The sequence below is a fragment of the Xenopus tropicalis genome, chromosome 6 (genome assembly GCF_000004195.4).
Source record: "Xenopus tropicalis strain Nigerian chromosome 6, UCB_Xtro_10.0, whole genome shotgun sequence".
Lineage (NCBI taxonomy): Eukaryota > Metazoa > Chordata > Amphibia > Anura > Pipidae > Xenopus > Xenopus tropicalis.
Window position 1 is genome coordinate 6673738 of NC_030682.2, and position 23558 is coordinate 6697295.

The 23558-nt window shown below is 44.9% G+C and overlaps 1 protein-coding gene across 1 annotated transcript; it reads left to right on the plus strand.

Annotated features, from left to right (window-relative positions):
• Positions 1–268: 268 nt before the first annotated feature.
• Positions 269–23073, plus strand: LOC100486247. The gene is made up of 5 exons (XM_002941979.4): positions 269–505; positions 13284–13404; positions 15612–15740; positions 16480–16959; positions 18142–23073. Exons 1-5 carry the CDS (start codon positions 482–484, stop codon positions 20880–20882), a joined length of 3495 nt encoding a protein of 1164 aa, XP_002942025.1. The 5' UTR covers positions 269–481; the 3' UTR covers positions 20883–23073.
• The last annotated feature ends 485 nt before the right edge of the window (positions 23074–23558 follow it).

Here is a 23558-nt window from a genome sequence, read left to right on the forward strand (position 1 = left end):
ACTGAACACTATCACCCAGACTGAATAAATGAACACTATCACCCAGGCTGAATAACAGAACACTATCTCCCACTCTGGAAGTACAGGGATTTGCCCGTCCCGCCTCTGTGGCACAGTATTTATAGCTCAGGAGACTGTGAGGTGAAAAGCGATCATGTGACCCTGAATTCCCGCCTCTTTTCTTGATTGGTTCTTTCCAACTATTGGCTGTAGTTCCACCACCGACGCCCCGCCCCGCTTTCCTTCCTCCGCCCCCTGTACCTCACCTTCCCCCACTTTGACGCTCCACCCCCCTGCTCCCCAGTAAATCGTTCATCCATAGCAACGTCGCCCCACCTACTCCTGGATCCTCCCCTTCTCTTAACCTAGGCTCCTCCCAGTATTTTCTCCCCTCTCTCCAGCCCCACAGTGCGCAGGGGGAGAAGCCAGGTTGGAGTGACCGGAGCTGGGCGGGGAGTGCGGGCCGGGCCGACAAGGCGAGATGGCAGCGGAGGGAGTCGGACAGGTAGGAGAGGCAGCTGGGCATCTGTGAGGGGGAGCCGGGGCTGAAGTGCTTTGTTGTTGGGAGACTGGAAGTGTTTCTTGCCCGGGGCGGGTTAGGAAGGGGGATGAGCCTGAAAATAAAGGCAGCTGCCTGGCTCCCTCCTCCTGTATCTGTGGTACATTCCTGTCACTCTACCCTCTGAGTGTGGCCAGTGGTATAGCCCTGTCTTTGTACTGTCTGCTGCCCAATAGCCGAATACTGTCTGCTGCCCAATAGCCGAGTATAGTCTGACCTCTCTATAGTACTGTCTGGTACCCATTACCTCTCTATAGTACTGTCTGGTACCCATTACCTCTCTATAGTACTGTCTGGTACCCATTACCTCTCTATAGTACTGTCTGGTACCCATTACCTCTCTATAGTACTGTCTGGTACCCATTACCTCTCTATAGTACTGTCTGGTACCCATTACCTCTCTATAGTACTGTCTGGTACCCATTACCTCTCTATAGTACTGACTGGTACCCATTACCTCTCTATAGTACTGTCTGGTACCCATTACCTCTCTATAGTACTGACTGGTACCCATTACCTCTCTATAGTACTGACTGGTACCCATTACCTCTCTATAGTACTGACTGGTACCCATTACCTCTCTATAGTACTGTCTGGTACCCATTACCTCTCTATAGTACTGACTGGTACCCATTACCTCTCTATAGTACTGACAGGTACCCATTACCTCTCTATAGTACTGACTGGTACCCATTACCTCTCTATAGTACTGACTGGTACCCATTACCTCTCTATAGTACTGTCTGGTACCCATTACCTCTCTATAGTACTGTCTGGTACCCATTACCTCTCTATAGTACTGTCTGGTACCCATTACCTCTCTATAGTACTGTCTGGTACCCATTACCTCTCTATAGTACTGTCTGGTACCCATTACCTCTCTATAGTACTGACAGGTACCCATTACCTCTCTATAGTACTGTCTGGTACCCATTACCTCTCTATAGTACTGACAGGTACCCATTACCTCTCTATAGTACTGACTGGTACCCATTACCTCTCTATAGTACTGACTGGTACCCATTACCTCTCTATAGTACTGTCTGGTACCCATTACCTCTCTATAGTACTGTCTGGTACCCATTACCTCTCTATAGTACTGTCTGGTACCCATTACCTCTCTATAGTACTGTCTGGTACCCATTACCTCTCTATAGTACTGTCTGGTACCCATTACCTCTCTATAGTACTGTCTGGTACCCATTACCTCTCTATAGTACTGACAGGTACCCATTACCTCTCTATAGTACTGTCTGGTACCCATTACCTCTCTATAGTACTCTGACTGGTACCCATTACCTCTCTATAGTACTGTCTGGTACCCATTACCTCTCTATAGTACTGTCTGGTACCCATTACCTCTCTATAGTACTGTCTGGTACCCATTACCTCTCTATAGTACTGTCTGGTACCCATTACCTCTCTATAGTACTGACTGGTACCCATTTCCTCTCTATAGTACTGTCTGGTACCCATTACCTCTCTATAGTACTGTCTGGTACCCATTACCTCTCTATAGTACTGACTGGTACCCATTTCCTCTCTATAGTACTGACCGGTACCCATTACCTCTCTATAGTACTGACTGGTACCCATTTCCTCTCTATAGTACTGTCTGGTACCCATTACCTCTCTATAGTACTGTCTGGTACCCATTACCTCTCTATAGTACTGACCGGTACCCAAAAACCCAATAAACTTCTACAGTTTTGACTTGTGCCCAATACAATATATATATATACCTATATACCTGACTGGTACCTAATACCTATATACAGAATATATACAGTACTACCTGATACCCATATACAGTGTATGTGTGTATATATATATATCAGGTACCAGTCAGTACTGTATGTATAATTATATATATATATATATATATATATATATATATATATATATATATATATATATTATACATACAGTACTGACTGGTACCTGATATATATATATATATATACACACATACACTGTATATGGGTATCAGGTAGTACTGTATATATTCTGTATATAGGTATTAGGTACCAGTCTACTTATATATATATAATTATATATATATATATATATATATATATATAAAGTACTGACTGGTACCTAATACCTATATACAGAATATATACAGTACTGCCTGGTACCTGATGCCCATATACAGTTGGAGCAAGGGGAGCCAATAGCTATTGCTAATATTTCTCTACAGTCTGGTACCCATATAAATGACATATATATATATAACTGACTGGTCCAGACAGTCAGGGTTTCTAGCAGTGTGTGTAGGCACAGGACATGGCTCTGCTTTTCAAAGCTGACCAGCAAAGTTACATAGTTAGGTTGGGCTGAAAAAAGACTAAAGTTCATCAAGCCCGGTGCCCATATATACACACACTCTTAAAGGGGACCTGTCGCCCTAAGACATAATTACAAATTGTTTTCTATTGTGTTTGTCAAGCAAAATATACTTCAGTTACACTATATGGCCTAATACCCATATCCATGCACTGGTTACACAATTAGATGGTGAGGAAGGAGGGGGAATGGGAGGAGGGCAGTGACATCTAAGAAGTCCTGAATTGAAAGTGAAGTAACTGTCTGCCTAATGCATAGAGGCGGGTCAGGCAATATATGATTGACAGCTGGGACTTTTAAACACTTATATAATGGGTATAGGATGTGTTTATAAAAAAAAATGACTTTGGGTTACATGTTTAATTTAAAAAGGGCTTTTATTATACAGCGTTTTATGTCTGGGTGACAGGTCCACTTTAACAACCTATCTATACACGGGGCATATTTATTATAGTGTTTAAGCCAACATCACCGGTTATGTTGCCCATAGCAACCCATCAGCAACTGGTTTTGAATGGTCACCTACAAGTTAGAAAGCAAAAAATCTAATTGGTTGCTGTGGGTAACATCAGCCTTGATTTTAGCTTACACACTATACTAAATATGCCCTCAATATCACAGTCTACCCTGCTCCAATAATTGCCCTATCATTGACAGCGTTTATTATTCTGAATACTTTATTAGAAAATACAGGTATAGGATCCATTATGCTCGGGACCAAGGGTATTCCGGATAAGGGGTCTTTCCGTAATTTGGATATCCATACCTTAAGTCTACTAAAACATCGATAAACCCAATAGGATTGTTTTGCATCCAATAAGGATTATTTATTTATCTTAGTTGGGATCAATGACAAGGTACTGTTTTATTACTACAGACAAAAAGGGAATCAGTTTTAAAATTCTGAATTATTTGATTAAAATGGAGTCTATGGGAGACAGGCTTTTCGTAATTCGGAGCTTTCTGGATAATGGGTTTCCGATAAGGGGTCCGATATCTGTACCTTGTAAAACTTTGCATCTGGTCATTTAAAATACGGCGATGTGGCAATCTTCCCTCTGCAGAATCCACTATGCGACGATCGACTTCTCCTCCTAGCCTTCCTTCTGTACAGGCAAACAATTGACTTCCGGTTTTGGAGTCGGGCAAGGAGGAGATGTCGATCGTCGCATAGTGGATTGTGTAGGATGTTCTGCTGAGGGTGCCACCATTTGTAGCTCAGTAACGGCTAAAGCACCAAACTGTGTGGCCTCCCAGGAAGCTAAGATAAGCCTGAAGCCGCCCATGCAGATTTTAGTCTTCTTCCAACGAACGTTCGGATATTGGTTTAAATGCAATGATCTAAAACATTCAGCCTGGAATTGTAGGATAAAGCACTAAAAATAACCAATGGGAGGATGTTCTGAACATGAAATAGTAACAGGCACCAGTCGTACGGAAGTGACTCCCATTGTAGGCCCCAAGGGTATCGGAAGATACATAATACCACGCAGATTTTATCCTTATCCCACCAACGTTTCTAACCTGTCCAATCCACCAAACGACACCTTAAGCAAATTATCGGGCCAATAATTTAGAGCTCACGCATGGTCCGAAAATGGTACGAAACTAGGTTTTGTATGTTTTATCGGTACGTGCATGTCCAGCTTTAGTTATTCTAGTCCCTAATGCTTGTGCCTGTGTGGTTTATATAGAACATAAGCCAGGCTCATCTCAAAATAGGCATGTGCCTTTAAATGTGCCCCTTTAATAGAAATGCTGTCCAGCTAGCACCATCGAGCCATTCCGCTTCCTATTGGCTGCTTTCCCAGACCGTGTTGTCTGCATTAAGCGCTTTGTATTGTAGGATGGCAACCCGTCTAGGGTAGTACCATTAATACACACCCACCTCTCATTTGTAACACAGACATGGATACTCTGGGTGGTGGAATTATGGCCAATCATACCAAGCCATTTGGTTGTCCTTAAGGTGTTTCCAGGGTGCTGCCTTCATATTTGGATGACATGAAAGACTTTCAGTGCCTCCAGATATTAATTAACATAATTTGTACATTTTGGAGTTGTGTGGTAGTTGCCACCTTCTTTGTCCAACTAATCGGAAGCTTTCATTCTCTGCAATACTTCATGTAAGTAACGCAGTGAACATACTAGTCCCTTTCACCTGTAGGAACCCAGTTCAAACATAGCTTAAGTCAGCAGTATTCTCCAGTTTTATTCTGTTAGTGAAATCCTGAGTGTTGGAAAATGTCTGGATTTGCTGTCGCAGAGCCTTCTGTAAGTTCTTTAGTAGGAAGGGCAAGGACAGTCACATACGAAGACAATACAGAAGTAATTTCAATGGTCTGTAGCCCATATATTTGGCCATATCAGTGGATCTCATAGGAGTTGGATTCATAGGTACAATAAACTGAGGCTTTTGAGTCGGAGGTACCGTAAACTGAGGAGCTGGAGTCGGAGGTACCGTAAACTGAGGAGCTGGAGTCGGAAGCAGCATAAACTGAGGAGCTGGAGTCGGAGGCAGCATAAACTGAGGAGCTGGAGTCGGAGGCAGCATAAACTGAGGAGCTGGAGTCGGAGGCAGCATAAACTGAGGAGCTGGAGTCGGAGGCAGCATAAACTGAGGAGCTGGAGTCGGAGGCAGCATAAACTGAGGAGCTGGAGTCGGAGGCAGCATAAACTGAGGAGCTGGAGTCGGAGGCAGCATAAACTGAGGAGCTGGAGTCGGAGGCACCATTAACTGAGGAGCTGGAGTCGGAGGCACCATTAACTGAGGAGCTGGAGTCGGAGGCACCATAAATTGAGGAGCTGGAGTCAAGTAATTTTAATGGTCTGTAGCCCATATATTTGGCCATATCAGTGTATCTTTGCCTGATTTGGTCACACTTGGTGTGCTGCTTGAATGTGTTGGGCCAACTATCAGACCCCTTAGAATCCAGTGAAAAGCTGTTGGCTGCACGGACCATTCTGGTTCTTAGACTTTGGAATTTTCCACCTGTGTCGGTCAATATCTAATGAACAAGAAGGCATTCGTTCTGGATTTATAAATGTGCCTTTTGATTAAGAAATTGAACAATTACAAACACTGAATTGACATCCAGTATCTGCCATTTATGGGCATGTGTGGCCTTTCCATTGCTGATATATGCCAAAATAACAGGTTGTGGATTGAGACTGTGAATAACTGAGCATTATTTTGAATATTCTCAACTCCCATTGGCAAAACCTTTTATTTTCCTCGAGCCTTGGCATTTACAGCATTCTTTTACCAATGGCCTTGCCACATTTGAGAACGTCTACGTTTTGTTTCCATTTAATGAAAGTCTTGGGGAAATAATTACATAATTTTCCCAATGGATTAAGTGACGTTTTTCTATGGCTCAGCCAACTTTTTTGGTACAGTTTATTTGTCTTCTTATCATAAAATAAACCTCAAAAGTAATTCATTTATATTATTGTTTTAGTCAACAGAAATAGAGTTCGAAACCGAGCTGTGGAGTCGGATGTAATTGGACTCCTATAAATTTCAATTTTAATGAAAAAAAAAAACACTTTTTATAGATAATAATAAAGAACTTATCTGCTGTAAGAATAGTAGTTGAATCACTGGTGTAAAGTCCAGCTGATCAATTAGAACCTTATTGTTTTAATTTTTTTTCTTTTGTTTAAACTTTGAGTGTTTGTAGTTTCTTTAATAAACAAAAAGCCATAGTGACATAGATTAGTTATAGATTCAGGCCCAAACTTGCAACACGTATTCATGTTGGCAGTGACAGGCTTGGATGGCCAATAATAGTAGGGTAGTGCATCAGTTTCCTTGCCCGTAGTTCTTTGGTTTGTTCCCAAAAGCAGACCTCATCTTGATATAGCTTTAACGTCGCTGAGCTTTGGCAATGATGAAATTACTTGTATGTTGTGTTCTTTTAATCAACATGGAAAATACATTAGTATATTAAAAACAGAGGGGTTGGGAGTCGGAGGTACCATAAACTGAGGAGCAGGAGTCGGAGGTACCATAAACTGAGGAGCAGGAGTCGGAGGTACCATAAACTGAGGAGCAGGAGTCGGAGGTACCATAAACTGAGGAGCAGGAGTCGGAGGTACCATAAACTGAGGAGCAGGAGTCGGAGGTACCATAAACTGAGGAGCAGGAGTCGGAGGTACCATAAGCTGAGGAGCAGGAGTCGGAGGTACCATAAACTGAGGAGCAGGAGTCGGAGATACCATAAACTGAGGAGCAGGAGTCGGAGGTACCATAAACTGAGGCTTTGGAGTCGGAGGCACCATAAACTGAGGCTTTGGAGTCGGAGGCACCATAAACTGAGGCTTTGGAGTCGGAGGTACCATTAACTGAGGAGCTGGAGTCGGAGGCACCATTAACTGAGGAGCTGGAGTCAAGAGGTTTATGTACACACAGCCCTGCTACAAAGCATGACTTCATAGTACAGCCTCACACCAAGGGAGAGGATTGGAAGGCGCTGCTCGATTGTATCAAATTAGAGAAGCTTATGATATTGTGATTTCTGGTTGTAAATTAGAAAGAAGGAAGGAAGTCAAGTATCATTCCTAAAATGAACATTTACATGAAATACTCTGGAGGCTGAAGATCACCCATTGGGCTTTACCCACTGGTAGTATGATAATTAGCTTCTCCACTACAGAACAGTTTCACTTTCATACGATTGGTGCCTCCAACTATTTTTATTTTTAGGGCTTTATCCTACAATTTCAGTCTGAATGTTTTAGATCGTTGCGTTTAAATTTACGATCGATATCCGAACGTTTGTTGGAATAAGACTAAAATCTGAACGTGTACGGCGGCTTAAGGTACATTCCTGATAACAATAAATGATATGTCTAGTCAAATGCCTAAGTTTGAATGTTGGTGTAACTGGCCCTTTAAAAGGAGCATCCTTTCCTTTTGTTTTCCAGCCCTTTTATTGTTGGATTGGGGGCGGGCTTGTGAGAAAGATGGAGACTCTCACGTCCTGTTCTTTTGTCGGTGGCTTCCTCACCAGCTGTGAAGCTGCTACAAAATCACTGAGTTTTCTTTTTCAGCTATTCTCCTGCATGGATTGGCTACCTCCTCACCCTATTAGGCACCAGTTTGGTGGGGGGGGGGAGGGGGAAGGGTATTTCCGTGGATTCCCTCTCCTCCCAGCAGCCAGTTCCTGCTGAGGGATTACTCACAGACATTCCTGCTAAGCCAAGTGGGGAATTGCCAGTCAGGCTACAGTTCCCCCTCTAGTGTTACTGCCCACTCTGCCCACTCCCCAGCCGGGAAAGAGAGAGCGTCTCTGCTCATTCTAATGCTTGCTGTAAAGCCTAGGATACGTCGTTCTTTTCTCTTAGTCTCCCAATGTTCACTAGAAACCATTCAGGCAATCAAAGGGGAGTGAATACCAGGGAAACGGGTGTGTAAGGATTTAATTCCCCATGGGAAAATACAATGTGTATTTGTCTAAAGACTCCTAGACATGAAGTTTGTGGGCCCAACAATATGGCTTCTGTTTGCCCCCATCCTCGGCCTTTAGGCTGAGCCCCCCACCACTGTTAAATTTGGTTTGAAAATCAAGCCTCGTGATGCCATGGAGTGTTACTAGGCAGTGGCTATGGTTCCCAGATTGCTGGGGGGCCAACCAAAACAAATAATTGGATTGGCTCCGTGACTCTGTATGCGCAGGCGTTCTCCTGCTCTAGGCGTAACTCAGCAATTATAGAAGTTAGAACTCCTTTAAAGAGACGTATAATTACCAAATTTCCCTGCATATGTCACAAAACCGGGGGAACTGTAGGAGTGTCCTCATAACTGTGCCAAAAACTCTGGTGGAGACCGTTTCCTCTGCCAACTTTTATCATTTCAAGTATTGGCTCCTTATGTAAACTACAACTTCCAGCGCCCAGCCCAAATAATTGGTATTCTCAGTAGTACAGACAGTTTCTCCAGGAGAAACTACCACTTCAACTTTCATTTTTGCCTGGAACTAGTGTGTGTGTGTGTGTATATATATATATATATAACAGTCTTTTAGGAAACCGGCACTCACGTTTAAAGGTCACTGGATGCCCGGGTGCAGTATTAACAAATCGAGATGTGTACCAAGTGAAAGATACCGCACTCACAGGACTTACTTGAGAAAATTAGTGTTTTTTTATTCACAACATAGCACTGACGTTTCGGCTGTCTCCACAGCCTATTTATATATATATATATATATATATATATATAATATGGGTGTGGGTTCCTCACGGTGAGGGCAGTGAAGAGGTTAGGGAATGCCCTGCCGGGGGATGTTGGGTAGGGGGTTTCTGGCAGTGAGGGGGTTGGGGAATGCCCTGCCGGGGGATGTTGGGTAGGGGGTTCCTCACGGTGAGGCCAGTGAGGAGGTTGGGGAATGCCCTGCCGGGGGATGTTGGGTAGGGGGTTCCTCACGGTGAGTGCAGTGAGGTTTGCGAATGCCCTACCGGGGGATGTTGGGTAGGGGGTTCCTCACGGTGAGGGCAGTGAGGGGGTTGGGGAATGCCCTGCCAGGGGATGTTGGGTAGGGGGTTCCTCACGGTGAGGGCAGTGAGGGGATTGGGGGATGTTGGGTAGGGGGTTCCTCACGGTGAGGGCAGTAAGGGGGTTGGGGAATGCCCTGCCGGGGGATGTTGGGTAGGGGGTTCCTCACGGTGAGGGCAGTGAGGGGGTTGGGGAATGCCCTGCTGGGGGATGTTGGGTAGGGGGTTCCTCACGGTGAGGGCAGTGAGGAGGTTGGGGAATGCCCTGCCGGGGGATGTTGGGTAGGGGGTTCCTCACGGTGAGGGCAGTGAGGGGGTTGGGGAATGCCCTGCCGGGGGATGTTGGGTAGGGGGTTCCTCACGGTGAGGGCAGTGAGGGGGTTGGGGAATGCCCTGCCGGGGGATGTTGGGTAGGGGGTTCCTCACGGTGAGGGCAGTGAGGAGGTTGGGGAATGCCCTGCCGGGGGATGTTGGGTAGGGGGTTCCTCACGGTGAGGGCAGTGAGGGGGTTGGGGAATGCCCTGCTGGGGGATGTTGGGTAGGGGGTTCCTCACAGGCAGTGAGGAGGTTGGGGGGCAGATTCTGTTAATGCCTATAAGAGGGGTTGGAAGATATTGGTATATATATGTGAGTATGGATAGGTTGGTATAAATGTGTATATGGGCACTGGGGTTTGCTTGGAAGGGTTGAACTTGATGGACTTTGTCTTTTTAAACCCCACTTAACTATGTAACTATATCACTGACCCCGGCATCCAAAAATCTATTTCTTGTGAGGCTACAGTTTTATTGTCAGCGGCTTTTTATTGCTTGTCTTTGTATTGCTGCCTCTCCTGTTCATCTTCCAGTCTCTCATTTAAACCACTCCCTGGTTGCTTAGTGGAATTGGACCCTGGCAACCAGACTGCTGAATAACTGCTTAATGACCAGATTAATGTGTTCAGCAACCATAGCCCATGTCTGTAAGCACACTTGCTAGAAAGCGCCTTGTCTATGGATTACATTGGGTCGGCGCTGTATAACAGAACGAGAGATACAGATTCTGAAGTTGTTTCATTTGGGCAAATTTAGGATTTTTTTTTTTTTTTGCCATGATTTGCATTTGGCCAAATTTAAAGGGCACCTATCACCTATGTGTATATATATATTTCTGTCTGTGTTACATATTAGCTGCAATTTTTCTCTGTGAAACTGTTGTGTGATTCATTTTATTGCCAAATATTTTACTTTAACTTGTTAATTATTCTTCACTAATTTGTCTCTTCTAATACTGTTAATTGAATCCAGAGTGGATGCTAATTGGTATATAATTATTCACTGTGGATGTATTTAGACAGCTGACGGTTTTTTAAGTATTTTACCCAAGGGAACGGAACTGAGCCACAAAACATCATTTCTATTCAAGGAATTCCTTCTTTCCGCCAGAGATTCACACCTTGCTTTGTGATTCTCCCTTGGCAGTGCTCATCCCGCCGCTGCTGTGCACTCACGTATTAACCATATTCACTGTAGTAGTATGTGCTATTGGGTAATCCTAAATAGAAAACTGCCATTTTAGGTACTAAGGGCCGCCCCCTGGGATCTTAGGAGTCACAGTGCACACAAACAAGCCAAGGCACACATACATGCTAGGCCCCATCAGCCAATGAATGGGCAGAGTTCTGCCTTTTGCTCCCACACTACTTCCTGTTACAGTTAGAGCTGCGTCACTTCCTGTCAGCTGATCTCTGAGGGGCGTATTTATTATGCTGTGTAAAACTAATCTGCCGAAAAAATGGAGTAAAAAGCTGTGTAAAATAAATGGAAAAGATCACCATCTGAACGCCGGATATTATGCCGGATATTACACTGTTATTTTCCCATACGTTCCGGTGGAAGAAAAACCGCGTAAAACAATTATGCCATTTTTACACGGCGAAGCCTGGCGAATTTTCTCATCGTTTTTTACACAGCATAATAAATATGCTCCTGAGAGCGCACACAGCCCATCACTAAATGGCGGCTCAAGGGATGGCATCCGCATCGCTGCAATGTCCTGCAGTTGCCCACAGTTGTCTTGAGAGGAAACTTCGGTGATTTCGGGACATCACAGCGATGGGTATGCCATCCCACCGGCGATTTACATTGTAGCTAGTGGGGATGGCATTGCAGGGAGATTAGTTGCCCACCACAACTAAGATTTGTCACGGGGCGACTGATCTCCTCGTGTACCAATGCGCTAACAGTGTTCATTGCCTACGTACACACAGGATTCCAACATAGCTTTGCATGGAGTGCATGATAAGGACTGAACATGTGACCTTCTGGCTATATTTGTACTCACATAAAAGTACTGTAGTTAATATTTATGGAAAAAGTTTAGTAAAAAGCAAAGTTAAAAAAAATCAATGATTGTTGTCGGATTGGTTGGCAGAGTGACTGTGTATGTAAAGAAACCAGCCAGGAACCAGTCACAAAGGTCATCCTTTTGTTCTATCATCCCGGGAACTGGTGAGTCCATTTGGCCGGTTCCTAGCTCCATTTCATTCAGTTGCTGAAGGGACTTTGAAGGCACCAGATCTTGATCCGATTTAGCCCACCATGTGTCCAGTGATTTGGCAATCGGCTGGTAGTCCATGTACCACTTGCTTTATGTAGAAATTGGGTTTTTGGATCAGTTGAGCTTCCTCTGTGTTTGTGGGCAGTTTAGCATGGGGAGGCCTCTTTATCAGTTTTAAATTTTTTTCAAAATTCAGACACAGAAAAAAAATGTAACTAAAATGCACCTTCATTGCTAGGATATTTACAAAAAATACTAGAAAAACCCAATCATGTTAATTCATGGAAAAAACACAATTTTGCAATATTGCGATGAAAATCACGCTGTTCTATTAGTTTTTGTAAATTTTTATAGAAGCTGTCCAGGTTTAAACCACCAAATGTGTTTTGATATTTGAAATAAACTTTTTTTAGTGAGCAAAATTGTAATTATAAGAGGGATGTACCCAATCCACTGTTTTTGGGATTTGGCTGAATCCTGTGTGAAACATTTGCCCAAACACCAGGGCAGTCGCAGTCGGTCTTCGACTACAACTCTGCTTAGTTAATGGCACCACCGAATCCGACTCCAGACACCCAAAATTGATTCTGACTCCATGACACCGACTCCAGGCACCCAAATGCATTTGCAAATTAGGCTACAAAAGTCACACAATTTTAAGGATATGGATTCGACCAGGCACTTGGAACCATGCTGAAAAAAGCTGAAACCTGAACTGAATCTTGGATTCGGCCATTCACAGGCCGATTCTAGCTGCCGATATCTGTCCTTTGGACCCATTAGGCAGATTATTTGCCCATGTATGGGCACGGATGACAGGCCTGCCCGACCGACACCCTGAAATCGGGCAAATCACGATCGGGGATGTTTGAATTTTCGTTGGATCGGGGACCGCGTTGGCTCATTGATGCGCCCCCCCCCGAACCGACGGCACCTATACCCGCCTTTCTAATTTGATTGTTTGGCCTGATATTGCCCACCCGTAGGTGAGGATATTGGAAGAAGATCCGCTCATTTGTTGACCTCACTTGGCCACCTTTATAATTTACTGTTATCCTAATATGGAGCACAAGTCTACATCCCACACAACACTTACATAAAGGGCCAATACACACATGTCACACACCTATGGCAATGTAGTCAGTTCATAAAACTTTATACAGTACTGCATACTAGGCCGACTGGAATGTTGAAGCTTTTCCTATGACTACCGCTAGATATGGAAACTTTATTTACACCAAACCATGATCTGACTTTTCTATTATGGAGGAGATTAGCTGTGTTTAAATGACCGTAATATACAACACGTGAATGTTGGTTAAATTGCTCCTGTCTCTTGCAGGTCACGTTTGATGATGCTGCCATTTATTTCTCCGAGGAGCAATGGGGCAATCTGGAGGAGGTCCAGAAGAAAGTCTACAAGGAGCTCATAAAAGAAATCTATGAAATTATGCTTTCTTTGGGTACGGTCTGTTTTATATTACTCCTGCAAATCAAACAAGAGGCAATGCTTTTCCACAGGTCACGCTTTTCTAGCCAGTGGTTTCTCGGCTCATATTTCAGTCTGTGTCCGATGGAGTAGCTTTGCTACTAACATAGTAAGTTAGGTTGAAAAAAGACGTACGTCCATCACGTTCAACCATAATGCCTATATATAACCTGCCTAACTGCCAGTTGATCCAGAGGAAGGCAAAAAACCCCATCTGAAGCCTCTCTAATTTGCCGCAGAGGGGAAAAAATTCCTTCCTGACTCCAAAATGGCAATTGAACCAGTCCCTGGATCAACTTGTACTGAGAGCTATCCCCCCCTTCCCCTGTATTCCCTCACTTGTACTGAGAGCTATCCCCCCTACCCCTGTATTCCCTCACTTGTACTGAGAGCTATCCCCCCTACCCCTGTATTCCCTCACTTGTACTGAGAGCTATCTCCCCTACCCCTGTATTCCCTCACTTGTACTGAGAGCTATCTCCCCTACCCCTGTATTCCCTCACTTGTACTGAGAGCTATCTCCCCTACCCCTGTATTCCTTCACTTGTACTGAGAGCTATCTCCCCTACCCCTGTATTCCCTCACTTGTACTGAGAGCTATCTCCCCTACCCCTGTATTCCCTCACTTGTACTGAGAGCTATCTCCCCTACCCCTGTATTCCTTCACTTGTACTGAGAGCTATCTCCCCTACCCCTGTATTCCCTCACTTGTACTGAGAGCTATCTCCCCTACCCCTGTATTCCCTCACTTGTACTGAGAGCTATCCCCCCTACCCCTGTATTCCCTCACTTGTACTGAGAGCTATCTCCCCTACCCCTGTATTCCTTCACTTGTACTGAGAGCTATCCCCCCTACCCCTGTATTCCCTCACTTGTACTGAGAGCTATCTCCCCTACCCCTGTATTCCCTCATTTGTACTGAGAGCTATCTCCCCTACCCCTGTATTCCCTCACTTGTACTGAGAGCTATCTCCCCTACCCCTGTATTCCCTCACTTGTACTGAGAGCTATCTCCCCTACCCCTGTATTCCCTCACTTGTACTGAGAGCTATCTCCCCTACCCCTGTATTCCTTCACTTGTACTGAGAGCTATCTCCCCTACCCCTGTATTCCTTCACTTGTACTGAGAGCTATCTCCCCTACCCCTGTATTCCCTCACTTGTACTAAGAGCTATCTCCCATAACCCTCTATTCCCACACTTGCTAAGAAGCCATCCAGCCCCTTCTTGTACCTATATAATGTATCAGCCGGTACCACTTATTCGGGGAGGGAATCCCACAACCTCACAGCTCTCCCTGTAACAAATCCTTTCCAAATATTTAAACGGAACCTCCCTTCTTCTAATCGGAGTGGGTGCCCTCGTGTCCGTTGGAAGGACCTACTGGTAAATAAAGCATTAGAGAGGTTATTATATGATCCCCTTATATATTTATACATAGTTATCATGTCCCCCCTTAAGCGCCCCTTCCCCAGTGTAAACAGACCCAACTGGGCCAGTCTTTCCCCATAACTGAGACTTCCCATACCCTTTACCAGCTTAGTTGCCCTTCTCTGGACCCTCTCTAACTCAATAATGTCCCGTTTGAGCACTGGAGACCAAAACTGAACAGCATATTCTAGATGGGGCCTTACCAGCGCTCTGTAAAGGGGAAGAGTAACCCCCTCCTCCCGTGAGTCTATACATAGTTACATAGGGTTGAAAAAAGACCATTGTCCATCAAGTTCAACCCATCCGAGTAAACCCAGCACATTATACTTGATGGTCCAGCTTGGCGAGGTTGTTTTTCTTTCCCACGTACTGGGTCAAATAGGGCTAAACCCATCAGGCAAGAACTGCAAACACAAAGAAAAAGACCAACTCAGTCGCTCCCTACATAGAATCGTGTGCACTTAAGCAAATGCTTAGCCAAACGGCACATGATAATGTGTAAGGAATAACCCCGGTACCAGTAACTTTTAAGCAGCAGGTTGATAAGGTTCTTCCATCCTGTGAGGAAATTCTTGGATTCTGACGGGGGGGGTCGGTGGTGAACAGATAAGCAGTGACGGCTTCGGGGAACACTTTCATATTAATGGCAGCTGCAAAATTTGGGCAACAATATGAATGTAGGGGATGGAACATTTACATCTGAGTAAAGGTTGGAGAGTTTGTAACCATTTGTTTTATCATTCATGAACAGGTTATTGCATACCAAAGCCAGAAATCGTTTCTCGGATTGAACGAGGGGAAGATCCTTACGGTGTTGTCAGTAAGAAACAAAAGCTTCAGGAGCCCCAGCCGGAGGGCCTACCCACTGCCGGCAGCAAAGGTGAATCTGTGGCTCTAGGCAGCACACTCCTCAGAGAGAGCCTAGTGGTTAGAGATACTGAGATGGAATGTACTATAGCAGAATTGTACTGTCAGCACATAATTACCCCCTTCCTTTTGATTGTAATTTAGATCGATTACACAAGCTTTAACACTGCAATTTTATTTCACATATACAAATTTGTTATTTTTGGTGTGGAGTCATTTTGTTTGCTTTGCCTTAAGGTGGCCATAGACGTTAAGATGACGCCAAGCGAGCAGATCTTCTCCCAATATCCCCCACCTACGGGTGGGCGATTATCCGGCGAATCCAGGCTAATTCAGTCATTTGGCCCTGGGGCCAAGCGATCAAATTAGAACGGTGGTAATATGCGCAGTCGGTTCGGGGACTGAAGCAACGAGCTGATGCGGTCCCCAATCCAACAACATTTTTTAACCTGCCCGATCGATATCTGGACAATTTCAAGCCAGATATCGGTCGGGCAGGCCTGTCATTTGTGCCCCTACACGGGCCGATAAGCTGCTGAATCGGTCTAAGGGACCAATATTGGCAGCTAGAATTGGCCCGTGTATGGCCACCTTTAGATAAGCTTTCCTATCTCTGCAATCCTAGCTAATACCGAGGGAGCAGTGCAGTAAGGGTTAATAGTGAAGACATGATGTCGTGGGTTCTTTAGCTATAATTTTCTTAGTAGCACCTTCTGTGTAATCTCACATAGATCCCTCTTTTCTCTCTGCAGAATCAGAACCTGAAGTAAAAACAGAGCGCCAGTCTCCTATCCCTTGCAACACTGTCCGGCCCGGGGAGATCTCCTCCTCACAGGAGAAGGGCGATGGGGCCCAGTGTCAGAACTGTGGGACACACTGCAACAACCAATGTGGCTTGAGTTTCCAGTGGAACGCCCAAAGGGCGTTTCACGGATCCCCGGGAGATAGGAGCCAGGGGAAGAGATACGTGGCCCCTCAACCACTGTACTTTAGCGGGAACCCAACCTCCCCTTCTTATGCCAACAATGCAAATGGAATGATTCATCCAACATCCCCAGTGGCCAGCTATGGCAACTCACCAATGGGACCGTTATCTCCACATTGCCCTGGCTATCGAATCATTGATCCCAGTGCACCCTTTGCTGGCCCAGAGAGACTGGGAAATCCAATGTTTGGAAACTTTGAGACCGGTCCACAATCTTCTCTGGGCTCTGCTGGGAGCAATTTGGGGAGTAAGTTTTCTGTCCATGTACCGTATTCCCTATATTCATGAGATCTGTTCATATCCACAGATTTTTCAGATCACTTTTGAATTCCATGAGATCCATCGAACAAAGGTTTTTTTTTCCTGCAGATTGCCAGATAGAGCAGAAGGGGCAAGTCATTCAGTTAGTGACTTACCTGGTCTAGCTCAGTGATCACAGTGTGGCAATTGGAAATGCACATGACTTGATATCTTAGATTTATTAAATGGCCAATACACATTAGGGTTGATTCACTAAAGGTCTATAAGTTTTAGCGCACGTTTTTTTGCATTAAAATTGACGTGAAAAAAACACGTTAAGTCGCATATCGTGTGTGTTAAATTTCCATATGCGTTAATTTTACCGCTTTGCATTAATTTGCGCGCCAAATTCATACTAACTAGAGCTAAATATCGCATTAGTCTGTGCGAAAATTAACCCCTACTTGGGGCAGGCGGTAATTATAGAAAAGTACAGTTAATGAGCTTTTGGCAACACAATAAGGACTTTGCAGTGGGATTTATTCAGTCTGTGTTGGCCCCAGAGTGATGCAGCCGCCAGTTTGCAGGGAAATGGGCATTTTCATAAAAGTAGTTTTACGAAAGTAATGCCGTGTGTGGCTAATATGGCGTGCGTTTTTTCGCACGCGGAGACATTTGTGCGCGATGCGTTAATTAGCACGCGTTCCTTCAAATACCGCACGAAAATAGTCTTTGCGGCTTAAATAACGCAAACATCATCGCGTCTAAATTAACGCAAATATACTTTTAGTGAATCGTGCGTTAAAACTCAAAACTTTAGACGCGATAACATTTTTAACGCATGCTATAAATAGCGCACGTTTTAATAGTGAATCAACCCTATTGGGTTGGATTTTTATAGCAACAAGAGTTGGCCTTAAGGCCTTTGGCACAAGTAGAGCCAAAAATCAATGGAAATTATCGTGCCTGTGGAATGCTGAATCAAGTGATACCTTCCTGACTGTGCCAAAAAAATGATAGAATGCTTAGAATGATTTAATGATGAGGATTTTTGCACGTATACAAGGCAGCGGTACCTTGAGTGTAATATTCCCTTTCCAGGCATATGATCGCATCGGGAGGTAGGAATCCCTAGCTTTGTTATATGAATGCACAGTTGGCTAACATATTTCTCTTTCCCATTCTCCAGATCTGGAACATGAAACCCGAAACAGGAGGGAGCAGTTCCCCAGAGAACCCCCTTATGTGCTTCATGCACCCCCATTCCAGGAGAGAAGGAATAGTGGGATGCCATGTGCAGGCTGTGGCTCTTTCTGCAACAACCAGTGCCCCATGAGCCTTCAGAGGATGCTTCAGCCAGCTCCTGTTGTTGTCGACGGGCACCAAGGCAACCGTTACACATCCCCTCCAAATCCATATTTTAACGCACCTTCATCTCATTTTGCCAATGGCAGACCTGGAATGAGATATCCTAATCCCCCAGGAATGGCACCAATATCTCCACAGTTTCCTGGCTACCGGAGGCCTGGAGACCAAACTGGACCCAACATGGTGCGTGGTAGGTCTGAGAATCCTGCGGCGAGTCTGGGAAGTAATGCAGCTAATGGCTTCACACAAGGTGCAAATAAATTACCTGCAGCCAGCAGTGGGAATCAGAGGAGGGCACAAGCAATGTCCCCACTGGCTCCTATTGAGCCAGTTCCTGTGCCTTCCACTAGTGCCAGCCCCGGGGCTGTTCATGAGCAGAGAAATAGACACTCCATGGTGATGATAACCAGCACTGAGAACCCACGAGATAAAATGCCTTCAAACACTAGTAAAAAGCCAGAAAACTGGCGCTTCTCTGTGCAGGGAGGGAATATGGCTCCCAGAGCTGGGCAGCCTGTTGCACAACAGCAAATGAACAAAACCATACCTCAGAGGGTGGGGGAAGCAGCCAACAACAGAAGCTACTTCTTATCCGATAATAAAGCTTCCGCTGCCAAAAATGCAAAACAGACTTCTTCTGGTGCTGTGGTACTGGAGACTGGATACGTGGCACTTACAGCCAGTGGTGGCAGTAGCGCTATCAAACGTCCAACGCCTCCGATCCCCTCTGATGTTGTCCAGCCTCTCAAGAGGGCCAGCCCTCTGTCTGTACATAGTGAGGGTCCTGGCGGAAAACGTGCTACACCCCCGGGGGCTACTGGTAACCAGCCCAGTACTTCTAGCACAACACCACCCATAAACAAGCCAATAAATCTTGTTACATCTCCCATTATAATTAACGATGATCATGATGTAAAAAGAACTACACCCACAGAAACCAAAGATGGCAAGTCCGTTAGACGGAACACCCCTCCCATTACTATTAGCAGAATCCGGAATGCTGGAGTTTTTCTGCCCCCGCAGCCTAAGACTAAAAGTAGAGAAACCAGTAACAGCACACCCGAAATCATCATAATCGATGATAAAGATCCTAAAACAAACAGTCCGCACAAATTACCTGAGAATTTTACCAGCAAAGAAGTCAGAAGTTCTGCAAATTGGACTCCTCAGTCCAGTAACTCTAAAGGCAATGGAGACATCCTTGCTGCCTCCTCCCTTCAAAAAACCCAGACTCAGAGTGGCGCAGTATTAGTTAATAAAGTGCAAGTACAGCAGCCTGCCCCTATTATTGTTACTGGGAGTCCAGGTATGGCTAACCAGCCCCTTCCTGTAGCAGTGAATGGAAATCAGAGCATTATGCTGACGTTCCCAGTTACCATGGGTAGCTCCGGTATTATGCTAGCGACACCCATGAATATTGGAGAAAACCAGATTGCTGGTGTGAAGCAAAGTAACAGGGTACCAATAAGCAAGAACCCAAGGTTTGTACCAAACCATACAGTTCCGCTAAACACACAGCCAGCAAATGCCAAGTTTGCCCCCATGGCCGTCACGCCTATAATGGGTCAAGCAAACCGTGTGCCTGTACCTCTCCAATCCAATCAACCCAAGCCCATTACTGTTAACGTCAGTCAGCCAGCAGCCCATATTGCCGGTAGTCTGAATGTGCAAAATAACCTTCCGCAGGTCACCAGCGGAGCCATAAATGCAGTTCCGGTAAAGGCTTCTGGAAACCAAGCAATAGGCCAGCCCTATCCTCTTTTTGTTGATGCACATTCCGGTATAATTCTGACTGCACCCACAGTCCCTTCCAAGGATGCCGTCCCTCCGGGAATAGGCAATACTACTGTGGTCACGGTAAATGGCAACGTCGTTACTGGAAACGTGGCACCTATGGCTCTCGGTGGAAAATTAGCTTTTAGTAATATTGCTCCGGTCAATGTAAACGGGGGCCTGGGTATCGGGAATACTGCCACCTTTATTGCTGTCGACGGAGCTTTGGGTATTCCTAATGGAACTCCAGTTACAATCACAAGCAATGCCACTGCCATTAATAATACAAAGGCCACGTTGAGTATGAACAACCCAACTATTTTAACTGTCAATAGTGGCTTGGGCATCAGGAACACCGCGGTCATCGGAACCCCAGTTGGAAATATTACTCATCTTAATGCCAATGGGCCAATACAAGTCGGACAGCCTTCTACCTCCACTGTTCTAAATGCCGACCAGCAGAACACGGGCATTGTAATACGAAAGGTCAATGAGACTGCTGGGCCTGTGGTCCAACACACTTTAGCCAACACCAACCAGACACCCATAGCGGTAGAGCGACTTTTTAAATGTAGTCAGTGCGAAGAACGCTTTAGCAGCCTTGAAACACTAACCTCCCACCAAAAAGTTCACGAGGGGGCAAACTCCACTGCAGAAAGCGCCCAGCAGTCTTCCAAAGACCCCTCTGAGGCAGAAGATGCCGGTGGGGTAACCGACGAGGACGCTCCAAAAATCCTGTACACGACGCAAGGAGATGATGGAAGCACTGTGTATGTAGTGACTGTGTAGCTCGTGTTTTTATTAGATCGACTCCTCAGTATTATGTACACACACTTATGTCCCGCGACTTTGTACTTTGTAATATACGACAGTCAACTGTGCTTTCTTTTTTTAAGAGAAAAACGTGTTTTTGAGATCTTCAGGTTCAAAGTATTTTTAACTAAATCTTTAAGAAAAAAAAATCTCAATGAAAAAGGGCAAAAAAAAATTGGTTTTAGTTCGAAAATTTGCAACTTATTTATTGCTGCAAAAAAAATATATATGAAGAAAAAAATATATATATTTACCGATCAACTCTGAGACTGTAATGGAGTCTGAGGGTTGCACAGAAATTATATTGATATCAATAAAGGCTACTGTGTAGAATTAGAAAGAATTCTGTGTTTCCTAAACTGTTGAATAAAGCTGGGCATACACACCAAACAAGATCTTAACCTGATTTGGCCACCAATAGGCATGGGCATATCAAAATGATCATTAGGCCCAGGGGCCAACTATCACATCATAATGGGGTCCTATGCTGACCCTTGGGAGAAGACCACATCTACTTGGCAGGATTTACAAGATCTACTTGCCAAGTTTTTGCCCAATTTCGCCAAATGTCAGGCAGGCCATCCAGAGGGCCCCCATAAATGGCTTAGTTCTTTCCGGTCTGTGTATGACCAGCTTTAGATAAACATTTACTTTGCCTTAGAATTTCTAACTAGAGTAAAGGTCCCCATACACGGGCAGATCCGCTCGGCCAAACGATCGAATTATAACGACACGCATAGGAAAAGTCAGTCCGGGGACCGCATCAACGAGGCGATGCAGTCCCTGATCTGGCTAGATTTTCTAACCTGCCCGATCAAGATCTGGCCGATTTCAGGCCAGATATCGGTCAGGCAGGCCCGTTGGTAGTGCCCATACATGGGCCGATTAGCTGCAGAATCAGTCTAAGGGACCCATATCGGCAGCTAGAATCGGCCGTGTATGGGGGCCTTAAGTTTGCAGGGACCCCCATCCAAATTGAAAAATGCCCAATTTAAAAAAAAAAAAAAAAAAAAAACAATGATAAGGGAATATTTTAGAACTGGCAACTCTGGTTGGGCATAGTGGGGTGAAATTTTCTAATAGGTCACTTCTAGGGGTGGGGGGTTGATTCCCCAGTTCCATTATACCATGTAACACTGAAAATGATGGGTCTTGTAACAAGTAGTTTATATCAGGTATTCCTTACTCTTAAGGTAGCCATACACAGGCCAATAAAAGCTGCTGAAGGACCAAGTTGGCCCTCAGATGGGCCTGCCCGAATGATATCTGGCCAAAAATAGGGCCAAATGATCAGATGAATTCGATATCGCTCAGGGTGGGCACAACCGAGGAAAGAGCCACTTATTTGGTGACCCCACTAAATAATCTGGATCTTTCAGCGAGGAGATTCCAGATGCCCATGTGTTGGCATTGGTTCCGTAGTAACGGAGTTTGTGAATTCTAGAGTGTTTTCCTAAAGGTGGCTATACACGCACCGTTTCGCATCGAGGTTTCATACGATATTTATTGCATATATGGCGGCTCGAAGAGGTGACCGATATTGCACGGAATCGATATGGCATGCCTTTGCCTAGGACAAACTCCCATTCTATATGAACTTGCAAGCTTGAAGATGCCAAAGTTTTACATTTCAGTTTTCAGGTTTATTGCACTTAATAAAGGTCGAGTTTTTGAAAACTTGAATCGAGAAAAAAAAATCAAATTCGAATGTTGATAAATCAGCCCCTAAGTGTAAGGAATACCTGATATAAATGACTTGTTGGCGGTCCCAACATTCTCAGTGTCACATGGTGTAGTGGAATGAGCGGGAAGGCAAACCCCGCCCTCCGACATGGGTCACATCTCAAAGAAACTTCTCATTTTCCTGCTGTGTGTTGCCTTTTTGGGTTGTATGTCAAATTGGGGAGGGATTTTGTGCGTCTCTGATGTTAATGCTGTATATACCGTTACTTTTCAACCAGCAAAATGAAACTAATCGGCTGCCAACAAATAATTCAACTGTAAATATTTTTCTATATCTCAGTGTTTTACAACAAAAAAAAAAAAGTTTTAGTAAGTTCTTACGTTGATCTGTCGGTTCTACCTCATGGCGTGATTTGAGGTTCTAAGCCTTTCTTTTCATTTATTCCCCTAATTCATACTTCATAAAATAAATATTTTACCACTCCGTCTGATTGTTTTGTAAGAGTTTGGGCCAAGATTTAGTACTTGGTTCTATAGTGACAGCATTTACACAGGGCGGGCCCAAGGCAGAAGGCTGCTCGCACACTGTAGGTATATATGCCCAGTTGGGGGCACTTAGGCTGAGCCTGGGGCTAATCCCTATGTCTGGTCAGCCTGCTCTGCTGGGGGGGGGGGGTGGCTATACAGAAACAGAGGTGCAAGAGGGATTTGGTAACCACTGAAGTAGACAGTAGTGAGTCCTGCATAAAGCAGATACGCCACCTCCTGGTCAGCTCCAGCATTGCATTGGAATGGTACCAACCTTGCCACAGCCACCTTCCCCAGAGAAGGGTGCAAGTTGGATGTAAAATGTAACAGGGCTGTTAGATAAATTTCACCGCAGCCACAATAAAATTCGTTGGGATCCCATGAAACCCCATGGCTTTGTCTTGGGGTACGGTGCCTGTTCCTCACTGTAGGTCCAGAAGC